This window comes from Manis javanica, chromosome 2 (genome assembly GCF_040802235.1).
Source record: "Manis javanica isolate MJ-LG chromosome 2, MJ_LKY, whole genome shotgun sequence".
Taxonomy (NCBI): Eukaryota; Metazoa; Chordata; class Mammalia; order Pholidota; family Manidae; genus Manis; species Manis javanica.
In genome coordinates, this window is record NC_133157.1 from 67835394 (window position 1) to 67850981 (window position 15588).

At 36.9% G+C, this 15588-nt stretch overlaps 1 protein-coding gene and 1 pseudogene across 5 annotated transcripts in view; one reads left to right on the top strand and one right to left on the bottom strand.

Annotated features, from left to right (window-relative positions):
• Positions 1-15588, top strand: part of SMC5 (structural maintenance of chromosomes 5) — a 107208-nt gene that overhangs the window by 17261 nt on the left and 74359 nt on the right. For 4 of the 5 annotated variants that reach the window (XM_073228638.1, XM_017651264.3, XM_073228636.1 and 1 more), the window contains exon 3: positions 8910-8962. In XM_073228638.1, the coding sequence (XP_073084739.1) occupies positions 8910-8962 (53 nt within the window). Of the gene's footprint in view, positions 1-4739; positions 4826-8909; positions 8963-15588 lie in introns of all 5 variants that reach the window. The other variant, XM_073228637.1, reaches the window with a different exon arrangement.
• Positions 2544-8903, bottom strand: LOC140847700 (large ribosomal subunit protein uL6-like; annotated as a pseudogene).

A 15588-nucleotide genomic window follows, 5' to 3' on the forward strand; every position in this document is an offset into this window, starting at 1 on the left:
TTAATTACTGTATGTCTTTAGTAATAGTAAAGACATTTACTTGGGTCCCTGTGTTGAGAGATCTGTGCACCTCCATGGCCTGAGAGACTGTCTCCTTCCCCTCACTGGGGAAGTTTTCAGCAATTACCTCCTCAAAGACGCTTTCTATCCCTTTTTCTCTCTCTTCTTCTTCTGGTACCCCTATAATGCGAATATTGTTCCGTTTGGGTTGGTCACACAGTTCTCTCAATATTCTTTCATTCTTAGAGATCCTTTTTTCTCTCTGTGCCTCAGCTTCTTTGTATTCCTCTTCCCTAGTTTCTGTATCATTTATCGTCTTCTCCACTGTATTCAGTCTGCTTTTAATACCTTCCTTTGTGCTCTTCAGTGATTGAATCTCCTACCGGAACTTGTTCCTGAGTTGTTGAATATCTTTCCATACCTCTATTAGCATGTTAATGATTTTTATTTTGAACTCCCTTTCAGGAAGATTCATGAGGTCCATGTCGTCTTTCTCAGGGGTTATATCAATTTTACTCTGAACCAGGTTCCTTTGGCATTTCATATTTGTATATGGCGCCCTCTAGTGTCCAGAACCTCTCCTCTCTGGAGCTGTTCAGCCCGTGAAGCACTGTCAGGGGTTGCAGGGGAGTGGTATTGGTGCCTGGGGGGAGGAAAGAGCTGTTTCCTGCTTCCCGGCTGCTATGCCTGTCTCCACTGCCTGAACCAGTGGGCTTAGCACACAGGTATAAGCCTCTGTGCTTTGCATTTGTAGTTGCTGTAGGCAGATCTTCCCTCTGGCTGGCCTAACGCCAGTGTAGGGTTTGCCGGTTTGAGAGCCAGGTGGGGCTGGCCAGGAGAAAGGCACAGTAGGCTGCCTATCATGGAGAGGTCCTTGGAGCTGTGTAGCCAGTCAGGGAGCTGGAGCACCTGGAAATCGTGAAAGCTCCCACCCAGCCTGCTGGGCAGAGTGCATCCAGATAAATTTGTCTACCTGTCCTTTCTCCTGAGCATTAAGCTCTGCAATCCTTGCCCCTTTAGCAGCCCTCTTGCTTAGGGCTGCCTTGTTAGGAAGTCTGTCAGACTGCCCACCTTTCTTGTCCCAGAGCAGCCAGATATGGATCCCTGCTTTCCACAAGCTGCTGGAAATTCAAGTCTCTCCAGGAATTCTGCCTGTCTTAGCTTTCCAATCTCCTAGTTACAAGAGTATAATGAAAGCACCTTGAAATGTAGATTTGTGCTTCCAGAGCAGATCTCCAGAGTTAGGTATTCAGCAGTCCCAGGCCTCCACCCCCTCCCTGCTCAGTTTCTCTTCCTCCCACATGTGAGCTGGAGTGGGGAAAGGGCTTGGGTCCTGCTGGGCCACAGCTTTGGTACGTTACCCTGTTCCGTGAGGTCTGCTCTTTTCTCCAGGTGGATGCAGTCTGGCGCAGTCCTCTTTCCTGCTGCTCTCTCAGGATCAGTTGTATTAATTGTATTTTCGTATTATATGCGGTTTTAGGAGGAAGCCTCTGTCTCTCCTCTCACGCCACCATCTTTAATCCCAGAATCTATATTCATTTTTATACCAGTAACTTTACTGAATTCATATATTCTAGTAGTTTTTTGGTGAAGTCATTAAGGTTTTCCATATATAGTATCTTGTCATCTGCAAATAGTGACACTTCTACTTTTTCCTTATACCAATTTTGGATGCCTTTTTTTTTTTTTTGCCTGATTACTGTGGCTAGGACCTCCAATACTATGTTGAATAAAAGTGGTGAGAGTGGGCATCTTTATCTTGTTTCTGGTCTTAGAGGAAAAGCTTTCAGCATTTCGCTATTGAGTATCATGTTAGCTGTGGGTTTGTCATATGTGGCCTTTTATGTTGAGATATGCTCCCTGTTATACCTACTTCATTGAGAACTTTTATCATGAATGAAAGCTGAATTTTGTCAAATGCATTTTCAGAAGATACTGAGATGACCATAGGTTTTTTTATTCTTTTATTAATGTGGTGTATTCACATTGATTGATTTTGAGATTTAATCCTCCTTGCATTCCTGGAATAAATTACACTTAGTCATGGTGAATGATTCTTTTAATTTACATTTTGAATTGTTGGAAGATTTTTGCATCTATATTCATCAGTGATAATTGGTCTCTGATCTTTTTGTAGTGTCTTTGGTATTGTATAAAGGTTGATGCTGGCCTTGTAGAATGAATTTGGATGCTTTCCTTACTCTTCATTTTTTGAAATAATTGGAGAAAGATAGATATTAACTCTAAATGTTTGGTGGAATTCTCCTGTGAAGCTATTTAGTCGTGGACTTTAGTCTGTTGGGAGTTTTTGATTACTGCTTCAGTTTCATTACTAGTAATCAGTCTGTTCATAGTTTCTATTTCTTCCTGATTCTGCCTTAGGAGATTGTATGTGTTTAGTGATGTATCCATTTGTTCTAGGTTGTTCAATTTTTCATAGTAATCTCTTAGAATTATTTGTATTTCTGTGTTGTTGGTTGTAACCTCTTTTTTCATTTCTTATTTTATTTGACTCCTTTTTTTCTTGATGAGTATAACTAAAAGTTTATCAATTTTGTTTATCTTTTCAAAGAATTGGCTCTTAGTTCCATTGACCCATTGTATTTTTTTTTAGTCTGTTTCATTTATTTCTGTTCTAATATTTATTATTTCCTGCCTTCTACTAATTTTGGGCTTCATTTATTTTTCTTTTCTAGTTCCTTTAAGTGTAGGGTTAGCTTGTTTGAGATTTGTCTTGTTTCTTGATGTAAGCCTCAATTGCTGTAAACTTGCCTCTTTAGAGCTGCTTTTGCTGCATCCCAAAGACTTTGTACTGTTTTCTACTTTCATTATTCTCTAAGTATTTTTAAATTTACTCTTTGATTTCTTCTTTGACCCATCAGTTGTTCAGTCACATGTGGTTTAGCCTCCATATATTTGTGCTTTTTCCAGTTTTATTCCAGTAATTGATTTCCAGTTTTATACTGTTGTAATCAGAAAAGATGCTTGGTATGATTTCAGTCTTTCTCAATTTATTAAGATGTGTTTTGTGGCTGAACATGTGATCTGTTCTGGAGAATGTTTTGTGTGTACTTGAAAAAAATGAATATTCTTCTGGTTTTGGATGTAATGGTCTGCATATATTTATTAGATCCATTTAATCTACTGTGTCATTCAAAGCCACTGTATTTGACTGATTTTCTATCTGGATGATCTATCTATTGATTTAAGTGGGGTATTAAAGTCCCCTGTTACTTTATTACTGTCAGCTTCTCCCTTCATGTTTGTTAATATTTGCTCTGTGGATTTAGGTGTTCCTTTCTTGGGTGCATAGATATTTGCAATTGTTATATTTTCTTGCTGGATTATGCCCTTAATCATTGTATAATACCCTTACAGCTTTGTTTTAAAGTCTGTTTTGTCTGATATAAGTACTGCTACTCCAGCTTTCTTTCCATTTCTGTTTGCATGGAATATCTTTTACCATCCCTTCTATTTCATTCTGTGTGTCTTTAGGTTTGAAGTGAGTCTTTTCTAGGCAGCATATAGCTAGGTCTTGTCTTTTATCTGTTCAGTCACCCTATATCTTTTGATTGGAGCATTGAGTCTGTTTACATTTAAAGTAATAATTGATAGGTATGTACTTACTGCCATTTTGTTAAGTGTTTTCTGGTTGTTTTTGTTGTTTTTTTTCATCTCTAGCTCTCGTGTGTGATGACTTTTTTAGTGGTATGATTGGATGCCTATCTTTTTAGTTTTTGTGTATCTATTATAGGTTGGTGGTTATGTGGTTTATGTATGACATCTTAGGTACATAACAGTCTGTGTTAAGCTGATGGTGAGTTAATTTTGAGCACATTCTAAAAGTACTACATTTTTAACTCCATATTTTATGTATATGCTGTCTTCTTTAACACCAGTTATTTAGTGATTCCCTTAACTGATTTTTAGAAGTAGTTGATTTTACTACTTTTGTCTTTTAACCTCATAGTAGCTTTTAAATGATTGGTCTACCTTTGCTATCTGCTTTTGCCCATGAAATTTCTTCTTTTTATAATTTTCTTACTTCTAGATAGGGCCTTTTTCCTCTTAAAGAAGTTCCTTTAACATTTCCTGTAAAGGTGGTTTAGTTGTGGTAAACTCCTTCAGCCTGTATTTATCAGAGGAGCTCTTTATCTCCCTTTCAATTCTGAGTGATAACTTTGCTGTGTATAGTATTCTTGGTGGTAGATGTTTTCTCTTTCAGCATTTAGAGTGTATCATGCCACTTCCTTCTGGCCTGTACAGTTTCTGCTGAAAAGTTAGCTGGTAGCCTTATGGGGTTTCCCTTGTAGGTAGCTCATTGCCCTTATCTTGTTGCTTTTAAGATTCTCTTTGTCTTTGACCTTTGACATTTTTATTGTCACGTGTCTTCATGTGGACCTTTGGTTCATCATATTTGGGGCTCACTGATTGCTAGATCTAGATGTCTGTTTCCTTCCCTATGTTAGGTAAGTTTTCAGCTATTATTTCTTTAGATAAGTTTTCCACCCCTTTCTCTCACTCCTCCTTTTCTGGGACTCCTGTAATGCAAATGTTAGGACATTTGATGGTGTCCTAAAGGCCCCTTAACTTATCTTCATTTTTTTTCCCTTAATAAGGCAGTTATTGCATTTTTAAAATACCACAATAAGTCTAAGGAATCATCCAGCATCTTGTTGTTTCTGTAGCTGCACAATTTAGATCTTATTCAACAGCCTGCTGAATTGTTGCTTTTTCAGAAAGAGATACCATCCAAAAATTTTCTGAAATCCATATTTTTAACTGCCGTGACTTGCTAAATCAAAGGAGCTGAATTTGATACAAGGTCAGTGTCATTTTCTTCAATAATCAACTCATCTTTCTGGGCTTGAGATACTGAACAAGTAATGTGTGGTCTCATCCAAACCCTGCAGGTGTATTTTTCACTCAAAAAATTTCAGATTTCAACAAGAGAACCGTTCTCCTGAATAATGACGTTGATAGAGAAGTGAGTGTACACAGACCTCATCCTTTAATGGAAGTCCAGTGTAACGCCCTGGTCCTGTTCTGTTTGTGACTACAGATAGTACGAATGGCAGCTAGTCCCTGTTTTCCCACCATCTGTCACCCTGAAGCCTCTTTTTCTTTGCAAGGATATTGAACTCTACATTGATGTGAGTGAAGTCTCTCTGCAGGGTACCTATGGGGCACTTCACAGTAACTACAAATGTCACAGTCTGTTGAGAATGGTCTTCATTCTCACAGTAGATGTGGCAAAAAGAGCTCTTCATTTCTTCTTATTCTTTTTCTTTCTGCTCTTCATCTTAAGTTTCTTCCATGACTCTGTCTTCCAAATTGCCGATCCATTTTTTTTTTGCATCCTCTAATACGTTAATTCTCTCTGGCATATTTTTCATTTCATATTTTGTATTAATCTCTCATTGTTTCTTATTCATATTTTTTATTTTCTGGTGGTTCTCACTCAATTCACTCATCTCTCAAATCTGGTGAGTATCTTTTAGCCATTGATTTAACTTTGTCAGGTAAATTTCTTAACTCTGTTTCATTTAGTTCTTTATCCGAGGTTCTGTCACTGTCTTTCGTTCGAGCATATTTCTTTATCTCCTCATTTTGCTTGACTTTCTGTGTTTGTTTCTGTAGGTTAGGTGAAAGGGCTACCTCTTGTAGTCTTGAAAGCATTGCCCTGGTAGACTATGTATGCCTGGAGGTTTGATTGGCTGGCTGGGTGTGGGCCAGGGTGATCTAGTGCCAGGCTCCCCGGGTGTGGGCTGGGTTGCCAGCTAGGTCCACACTGGTGGGATGGCTACTGTTGAAAGGGCATGGTCTGGGTAGCTGCTGGGTAGGCAACAGCCAAGGCCTTGCTGGTGTGACTTGCGGCAAAGGGGCGTGATCCAGTGTTCTTCCAGGAGGGCAACAGCCAGGGCCATGCTAATGGGGCTCCTGGGAGTGGTAAGGTGTAGTCCAGGGGTCTCCCAGAGTGGCACCAGGCTGGGGTGTGCAAACCAGGTGGCTGTGGGCAAAAGAGGAACAGGCAGGATGAATGTGCATGAGTGTATGCTAGTGCTGCCTTGATAGGATAACTGGAACACTGACAGGCATGTTTGTGTGTGAGGGGTGCTGGGGAGCTTCCTCCATCACATCCAGAGTTTGCCTGTTCACCCTGACACTGCTGCTGTCCATGCTGTCATCATCAGTGGGGAAAGTAAACAGAGGCTCTCACCTGTTCCTGACTGTGCTATCCGTGCCCCAGGAGAAGTGTAAACAGTAGTGCTCACCTTGCCTCCTTCCCTACTAACAGTGCCAGCAGCGGGTGGGGAGGGATATAAACAATGGTGTTCATCTGCTCCTATCCACACTAACAGTGTCAGGGCAAGGTGGGGTCAGGGTGAGGGAGTGGACACCCAGTGGCCCTCACCAGCACCTCTGGTCTTGGAGAGTTCAAGCAGTTCCCCTGCCATTTGGTGGGTGCTTGGGTTCTAACATCAGCTTCCTTAACCACAGTCATGGTCCGCTCTCTGACTCGTGGCTTTTCTTCTGTGCCCCAAGGCAGGCAAGTCTGCGCTGTGGTAGCTCACTGGTATCTCCCCGACTGCAGGGCCATGCTAGCAGTGGAGCTCCTTTTATTACTGGGTCTCTGTCCCTTCTGCTGTTTTTTATGTGTTGTTTTTATTCCTCATTGTGCAGAAGGTGTTCAGTTAGGCCTCAGTTCTTCATCAGGATGAATTGCTCTGTGTGTAGGTGTACATTCAGTGTGTACTGGGAGTAAGTGGGCTCAGGCTTTTTCTACACCGCTATCTTGACCTTCCTTCTTGCCACCTTCTGGTTAGAATCAAGATTACATTTGTTGAGAGAAGGATGCAATTATGGTAAGGAAACACAAGGGATATCAGGTACAGTGATAATATTCAGTTTCTTAAATTGGTGGTAGATACACAGTCATTTTAATTCTTAGAAGTACATAACACTTATGTATAGTTTGTTATGTATTTCACATAAAATCATGATTCTGAAAGAAAATCTGAGAGTTGAGTTGTTACCCCACTGTAAGATATCTTTAAAATTTGAAATATTTGTTTATATTTTTCTAAAATGATTGTGGGTATTATCAAAATGATATTAGCTTCTTAGCTGGGCTTAAAACAATGTAGGGTTATAATATTGAAGCATGTACCCCTTGGGAATTCAGATAAACCTATTCAAAAATATGTATGTATGCATTTTTTTAATGCTGTATGGGAGGCATTTATGAAGTAGAAAAGAGACTGCCGTATTAATAATTAACCTTGTGATGTTAGTCATTTGTCTGGACCTCAGTTTTTCTTTAGTTCAAAGATAAGAAGGTTGGAGTAGATAATTTCCAAGGATCAACTCAGATTTTTATAAATACTGATGTATAGTTTTCTCAGTGTTAGAATTTATTAAAGCTTTGTCTCTGTAATGCACTGCTGGATTTTACTCTAGGGCTATGTAGTCAGAATATATTAGGCTGTGACTAACCTTCCCATTTACTTTTGTCATAAAGAAGATACATCTGTTCTTGAATGGTAAATTTTTTTAAGGATGCTATGGAGTACAGTGTTTATCAGATGACAGATTGTAGACCTTTGGAGAGCTACAGATGTATGTAGGGGCTGACCAAGTTCTCAACAAAAATATTTTTCATGTTGTATTTGTATTTAAATGCTAATATAAAAATTTAATTGGAGAATGTTCAGTACTATCCATATATACTTTCTAATAAGACCTGCCTCCTGACTTTTTCTTTTTAATGGTACCAAGTGTTTTAATTGTTGCAGCCTAATGAATAGATAGCACTCCTAGAAAAATAACATTGTTCTCTGTATATGAAGAAACTAAAACAGAGGTTAAGTAGCCTGGTCAAGGTCAAACAAGTTGTATATGGCAGGGTCAAGATTTGAACCTAGATGGTATATGTTAAAGCCTGTACTCTTAATCATTAATCATAATCTTAATCATCAAGTGCATTTTAGTTATAATAATGGGCTTTTCCATCTCTTTGGGCCTCAGGTTCATCATCTATAAAATGGGCATGACATACCTCATAAGGTTGCTCATGAGTGTTAAGAGAAAATAGTATATAAAGTACTTAGCACAATAGCATATAGTAATACTTAATAAATATTAGCTGTTGTGATTTTAATTATTATCACTGCCATTAACCACTATTAAAAAAATAATATTTGCAAGGTGTGTATTATCCACTTGTTTTAGTATTACCACTTATAGCCTGATTTAAAATCCGGTCTGATTTTTTTAGGCCCAGGGTATGTTTTCATGTTTATGCTTGTACACATATAGAAACTAGCTAAAATATATCTGTTTTACAATCTAAATTATACTTGTTTAAAATGAATTTACTATGCATATTGTTCTTTTTTAAAAAATGCTTGGTAACAATTATTTCCTGATTAATAACATGTTGGGTAATATTAAAATGGTTGTTATTATTTAATCTATAAATATTTAATGTTTTCAGTCTCCAGTGGTAATAAGGAGATTTGGTGGAGCTCTTGATCATATAGGACCTATTTTTCCAATGAATTTTTCTCTTCTCTGAGTATGTTTGGTATAGTGGCTAAGTACACTGGCTCTGAAGCCAGATTATCTGGGTTCCAATCTTGCTGTTACACCAGTTACGGGCCTTATCACAAACTTTGTAAAAGATAGCAGCTATTTGCCATGTAGAAGGTACAGTGAATGATAACTAATGTTGCTATTGTTACTTGTGGGTAGAAGCAATGAAGGGGCCCAAATCTGGGAAGGGTACTTTCAGAAAGTGAATGGAAATGGACATACAAAGTAGTTACTGAAAGACTCTTGATCTGACAGGTAATGACTTTGCTAAATCTGTGATTGTTACCCAGCTCACTTTGTCTTTTTTGTCATAGGTTGGCTTTTTTGTGAAGAGAGGATGTTCCAAAGGCATGGTTGAAATTGAATTGTAAGTGTTAAAAGTGCTGAAACCACTTTTCCTGTATAATTTCTTACAGTTTCTTTTCATGCTTTTCTGATGACTTCAGAAAAATGATAATATAGTATTATGGTATGATTATTGGAAATAAAGTTTAAAGATTACTTTGCCCAGACAAGTTCTTTTTTTATGTGTCTTTTAAAATCTGATAGTAAGAAATTTCTTTTGGAAAAATTCTTAAGAAAAGTATAAGTTTATGAGATATGATGAAATAAAAATATATCACTGTTAAGTATTCATTAAAAAGTTGCAGCAATTTTTACAAATTAAAAAAATTTTTTGCTTATTTCTAAGGTAATACTTGCTTTACAAAAATGCAGACACTTTGTTTAAAAAAAAAATGAAAGCCTTGCCATAATTCTCCTTCTAGAAATAACATTGTCAATAGTTTGGTTAATCTCACATATGACAAATAGATGGCACTTGTGTCACCATTTTCCATTCCCTCCCTTGGAATAGAAATCAATAACTTGTAATGGTATCCTTTTCTCTTCAGTGTAAATGTTCTCAGTTTATCACTTTTGGCAGCCATTTCTGATAGATTAGAGTTAGTATGCAAGATTAAATCAGTTGACCATCCTTGTTATATATACTTTCAGTTTTTTATACATGAATATATTTAACATTGAGATGGTTTTTATAGATTGTTGTTTTTTGGAGTGTTTACAGAAAGTCATGTAATTTTTTAATTGAAATAATTTTTAAAGATTACCTGATGGTCCTATCATTATATAATAGGATATGAGAAAATAATCTTTTTTTACTCAAATATTGTTGGAAAAACTTTTATTTATGTAGATATGAGAAAGAGGCACACACGGAAGTAAAGGAAAACAGATTATACTCCATTTATTAAGATACAATGATAGTATTTTATGGAAGGACAGAAAAACAAGGCCTGAATGAATTGGGGGAAGCATATTATGTTTTAGAAATGAAGTTAGTATCATTATTAATGGGTCAGTCCTTTTCAGAGCAAGGTATAAATTTGATACAATTCCAACAAAGACTTGACAGGTATGTTTAGAAGTTGGTTCTGAAGTTCATTGGAAGAATAAATGTGCCAGAAAACCCAAGAAGATAACTTAAAATGCAGAATCATGAGTAAGACATTTATGTACTAGAAATTAAAGTTTGCTTTAAAGCTGCTGGTAATATGGTGTCAGAGAAGAAGAATGGAGAAAATAAGACAGATCTAAATGTTTGTGAACATTTATTATAAAGAAGGAAGTTTATGTATGGGATATAAATTACTCAAATTGAATTTAAAATGGTTATTAATTTTTAAAACTGATTAGAGCTTTATCAAACATACTATACATAAATTAAGTCTAGGTGTTAAAGGCTGAGTGAAAAATATGTAACTTTGAAAATAATAGAAAAAAGTAGGATTTTTTTTAGATGTTAGGAAAGGGAAAGTCCTTTCTAAGCAGAACAGGATACTGGATAACCATAAAAAGAAAAATAGGAAATAGGTTGCATAGCAATCCAGCTAAATATCTAAATATAATGGTAGTTAAAAATGAGTGACAGGTGGGAGAAAATATTTTCAGCACAAATAACATGTGCATGTCTTAAAATTGCTAAAATAACCAGTGTCTTATGCAAGTCAGTAAAAATTATAAACAAATTAATAGAAAATAAGCAAAGAAATTCAACATAAAGTAAAATAAATTGCCAATAAGTGTAAAAATAAGCTCACTAGTTATCAAGAAATCAAAATAAGGGTTGTTTTTTTTCTCTCAGCTTAGAAAAATTTTTTAATTCTGTAATACGAAGGTATAGGGAAATGGGTCCTGTCTTACTGTTCATGAGTGTTGTAAGCATTTATATTCCATTTGCAGTATCATATCAGATTTTCAATACAAATACTCTTTCATGGTTACTATTCTAGAAAATATTTACTCATTAGCACAGAATTAGCTTTTGCCTAATTTCAATAGTGGAAAATTGTAGATACCCTATAAATGTCCATCAACTGATAAATTGCTAAAGAAAATGTGATCTATCTATGAAATGACTTATTATTCAGCCATAAAAAGGAATGAAATACTGATAGATCCTACATCACAGATGAACCTGGAAAATATTATGCTAAGTGAAAGAAGCCAGACACAAAGGTCTGCATATTTTGTGATTCCATTCATGTGAAATATCCAGAATAGGCAAATCCATAGAGGCAGAAAACAGATTTATGGTTGCTGAAGTACGAGGGGAAGAGAGAATGGGGAGTGACTGCTGAAGAGGCAGAGGTTCCTTTTTTGGGGTGATGAAAATATTCTGGAATTAGATGGTGGTGGTGGTTGTGAATATATTAAAAACCATTCATGACACACATATCCTTCAACTGTATGCCTAAAAATGGTTAAACTGGTAAATTTATGTGTATTTTACTATAATTAAAAAACACTGAAATGTAGTTTAAAATGGAATTATATGGTATGTAAGTTACACCAATTAAAAAAATAATAATTGCTGTAGATTCATACATAGCCTTGATGCCATTGATTGATCACAGTGGTTTCTTAGATATTGAAACTGAAGCAAATATCCTGAGCCACGTATATTTATAAAATATAGAGGGAGTAGTAGTGTTTAAATTTCACAAGTCCATTGTGGATGGCTACAGGTCTTAAGAACTCCTTTCTACTTTGAATCACCACAAAGGTGGTGCTTTTATTTACTCCCACTGAATGTCTGTAGAGTGGATAGAATCCCCAAGGCCCAGTTGTTTTGGTAGTTCTCTAAAGAGGTAAACTTCTTACTGTGTAGTAGGTACTAGCTGTAGTAATCTAACCAGTGACCGTTAACCAATTTTGTTACCAAGTCTTCCACAAGGGGAGGTTTCCCTTTCCCCAAACTTGACATGATTGCATTGTAGTTACTTGTTCCACCCCGGTCTGCATGGCCTTGAGAATACCAGACTCACAGTGGCTCATCATTAGTTACTGAAATCGTTACTGCTATTGAACAAATACATTAAATGATCACAGACTCATTGAGTGGAATGGTAGAATGAATACTCTGACATGCAGTCATGTAATAATTTTTCAAGTACCTATACATTGGGTGATACAAGTATTCTGGGACTTCTGGTTAGGGCCATGAGGAAGGCAGGTAAATAAATAGGTAAAATATACATTAGCTGGTGATAAGTGCTATGAAGGAAAATAAAGTAGGAAAGGAAGATAGGGACTGCTAGAGTTGAATTTACAGGATGAAATGAGTGATAAGGAAAGTTCTCACTGAGAATACAGTATTTGAGGAAGGACTTGAAGGAGATAAGGGAATGAGCATAGAGATATTTAGGGAAAACAGCATTTTGGGTTGAGAAATCTGCAGATGCTAAGTCTCTGTAGGTGGTACCCAAGGTGACTGGATCATAATGAATAAGAGAATAATAAAAGATAATTTCTTAAAATATCAGGGAGTCAGCTCATAGGTCTTGCTTGTTAGTCTGAGGGCTTTCCATTAATTTTTTTATTTTATTTTATTTTTTTGGTATCATTAATCTACAGTTACATGATGAACATTATGTTTACTAGGCTCCCCCCTTCACCAAGTCCCCCCCACATACCCCTTCACAGTCACTGTTCATCAGCGTAGTAAGATGCTGTAAAATCACTACTTGTCTTCTCTGTGTTGTACAGCCCTCCCCATGCCCCCTACACACTATACATGCTAATCGTAATGCCCCCTTTCTTTTTCCCTGCCCTTGTCCCTCCCTTCCCACCCATCTTTCCCAGTCCCTTTCCCTTTGGTAACTATTAGTCCATTCTTGGGTTCTGTGATTCTGCTGCTGTTTTGTTCCTTCAGTTTTCCTTTGTTCTTATACTCCACATATGAGTGAAATCATTTGGTACTTGTCTTTCTCTGCCTGGCTTATTTCACTGAGAATAATACCCACTAGCTCCACCCATGTTGTTGCAAATGGTAGGATCTGTTTTTTTTCTTATGGCTGAGTAATATTCCATTGTGTATATGTACCACATCTTCTTTATCCATTCATCTTACTGATGGACATTTAGGTTGCTTCCATATCTTGGCTATTGTAAATAGTGCAGTGATAAACATAGGGGTGCATCTGTCTTTTTCAAACTGGAGTGCTGCATTCTTAGGGTAAATTCCTAGAAGTGGAATTCCTGGGTCAAATGGTATTTCTATTTTGAACATTTTGAGGAACCTCTATACTGCTTTCCACAATGGTTGAACTAATTTACATTCCCACCAGCAGTGTAGGAGGGTTCCCCTTTCTCCACAACCTTGCCAACATTTGTTGTTGATTGTCTTTTCGATGATGGCGATCCTTACTGGTGTGAGGTGATATCTCATTGTGGTTTTAATTTGCATTTCTCTGATGACAAGTGATGTGGAGCATCTTTTCATGTGTCTGTTGCTTTAGAGAACTGTCTTTTCAGCTCCTCTGCCCATTTTTAAATTGGATTATTTGCTTTTTGTTTGTTGAGGTGTGTGAGCTCTTTATATATTTTGGATATCAGCCCTTTATTGGATCTGTCATTTATGAATATATTCTCCCATACTGTAGGATACCTTTTTGTTCTATTGATGGTATCCTTTGCTGTACAGAAGCTTTTCAGCTTGGTATAGTCCCACTTGTTCATTTTTTATTTTGTTTCCCTTGCCTGGGGAGATATGTTCATGAAGAAGTCACTCATGTTTATGTCCATGAGATTTTTGCCTATGTTTTTTTCTAAGAGTTTTATGGTTTCATGACTTACATTCAGGTCTTTGATTCATTTCGAATTTACTTTTGTGTATGGGGTTAGACAGTGATCCAGTTTTGTTCTCTTACATGTAGCTGTCCAGTTTTGCCAGCACCATCTGTTGAAGAGACTGTCATTTCCCCACTGTATGTCCAAGGCTCCTTTATCTTATATTAATTGGCCATATATGTTTCGGTTAATATTTGGAGTCTCTATTCTGTTCCACTGGTCTGTGGCTCTCTTCTTGTGCCAATACCAAATTGTCTTGATTACTGTGGCTTTATAGTAGAACTTGAAGTTGGGGAGCGATATCCCCCCCACTTTATTCTTCCTTCTAATAGGATTGCTTTGGCTATTCGGGGTCTTTAACGGTTCCATTTGAATTTTTGAACTATTTGTTCCGATTCATTGAAGAATGCTGTTGGTAATTTGATAGGGATTGCATCGAATCTACATATTGCTTTGGGCAGGATGGCCAGTTTGACGATATTAATTCTTTATAGCCGGGAGCATGGGATGAGTTTCCATTTGTTACTGTCCTCTGTAATTTCTCTTAAGAGTGTCTTATAGTTTTCAAGATATAGGTCTTTCACTTTCTTGGTTAGGTTTATTCCTAGGTATTTTATTCTTTTTGATGCTATTGTGAATGGAATTGTTTTCCTGATTTCTCTTTCTATTAGTTCACTGTTGGTGTATAGGAAAACCACAGATTTCTGTGTGTTAATTTTGTATCCTGCAACTTTGCTGATTCCGATATTAGCTCTAGTAGTTTCAGAGTGGAGTCTTCAGGGTTTTTTATGTACAATATCATGTCATCTTCAAATAGTGACAGTTTGACTTCTTTACCAATCTGGATTCCTTGTATTTCTTTGTTTTGTCTAATTACCGAGGCCTGGACCTCCAGTACTATGTTGAGTAACAGTGGGGAGAGTGGGCATCCCTGTCTTGTTCCCGATCTCAGAGGAAAAGCTTTCAGCCTCTTGCTGTTCAGTATGATGTTAGCTGTGGGTTTATCATATATGGCCTTTATTATGTTGAAGTACTTGCCCTCTATGTGCATTTTTTTAGAGTTTTTATCATGAATGGATGTTGAATTTTGTCGAATGCTTTTTCAGCATCTATGGAGATGATCATGTGGTTTTTGTCCTTTTTGTTGATGTGGTGGATGATGTTGATGGATTTTCGAATGTTGTACCATCCTTGCATCCCTGGGATGAATCCCACTTGGTCATGGTGTATGATCCTTTTGATATATTTTTGAATTCGGTTTGCTAATATTTTGTTGAGTATTTTTGCATCTACATTCATCAGGGATATTGGTCTGTAATTTTCTTTTTTGGTGGGTTCTTTGCCTGGTTTTGGTATTAGGGTGATGTTGGCTTCATAGAATGAGTTTGGGAGTATTCCCTCCTCTTCTGTTTTTTGGAAAACTTTAAGGAGAATGGGTATTATGTCTTCTCTGTATGTCTGATAAAATTCTGAAGTATATGCATCTGGCCTGGGGGTTTTGTTCTGGGTAGTTTTTTGATTACCACTTCATTTTCGTTGCTGGTAATTGGTCTGTTTAGATTTTCTGTTTCTTTCTGGGTCAGTCTTGGAAGGCTGTATTTTTCTAGGAAGTTATCCATTTCTCATAGGTTTTCCAGCTTGTTAACATACAGGTTTTCATAGTATTCTGTAATAATTCTTTGTATTTCTGTGGGGTCCGTCGTGATTTTTCCTTTCTCATTTCTGAATCTGTTGATGTGTGTTGAGTGTCTTTTTCTCTTATTAAGTCTGGCTAGAGGCTTATCTATTTTGTTTATTTTCTCAAAGAACCAGCTCTTGGTTTCATTGATTTTTGCTATTGTTTTATTCTTCTCAATTTTATTT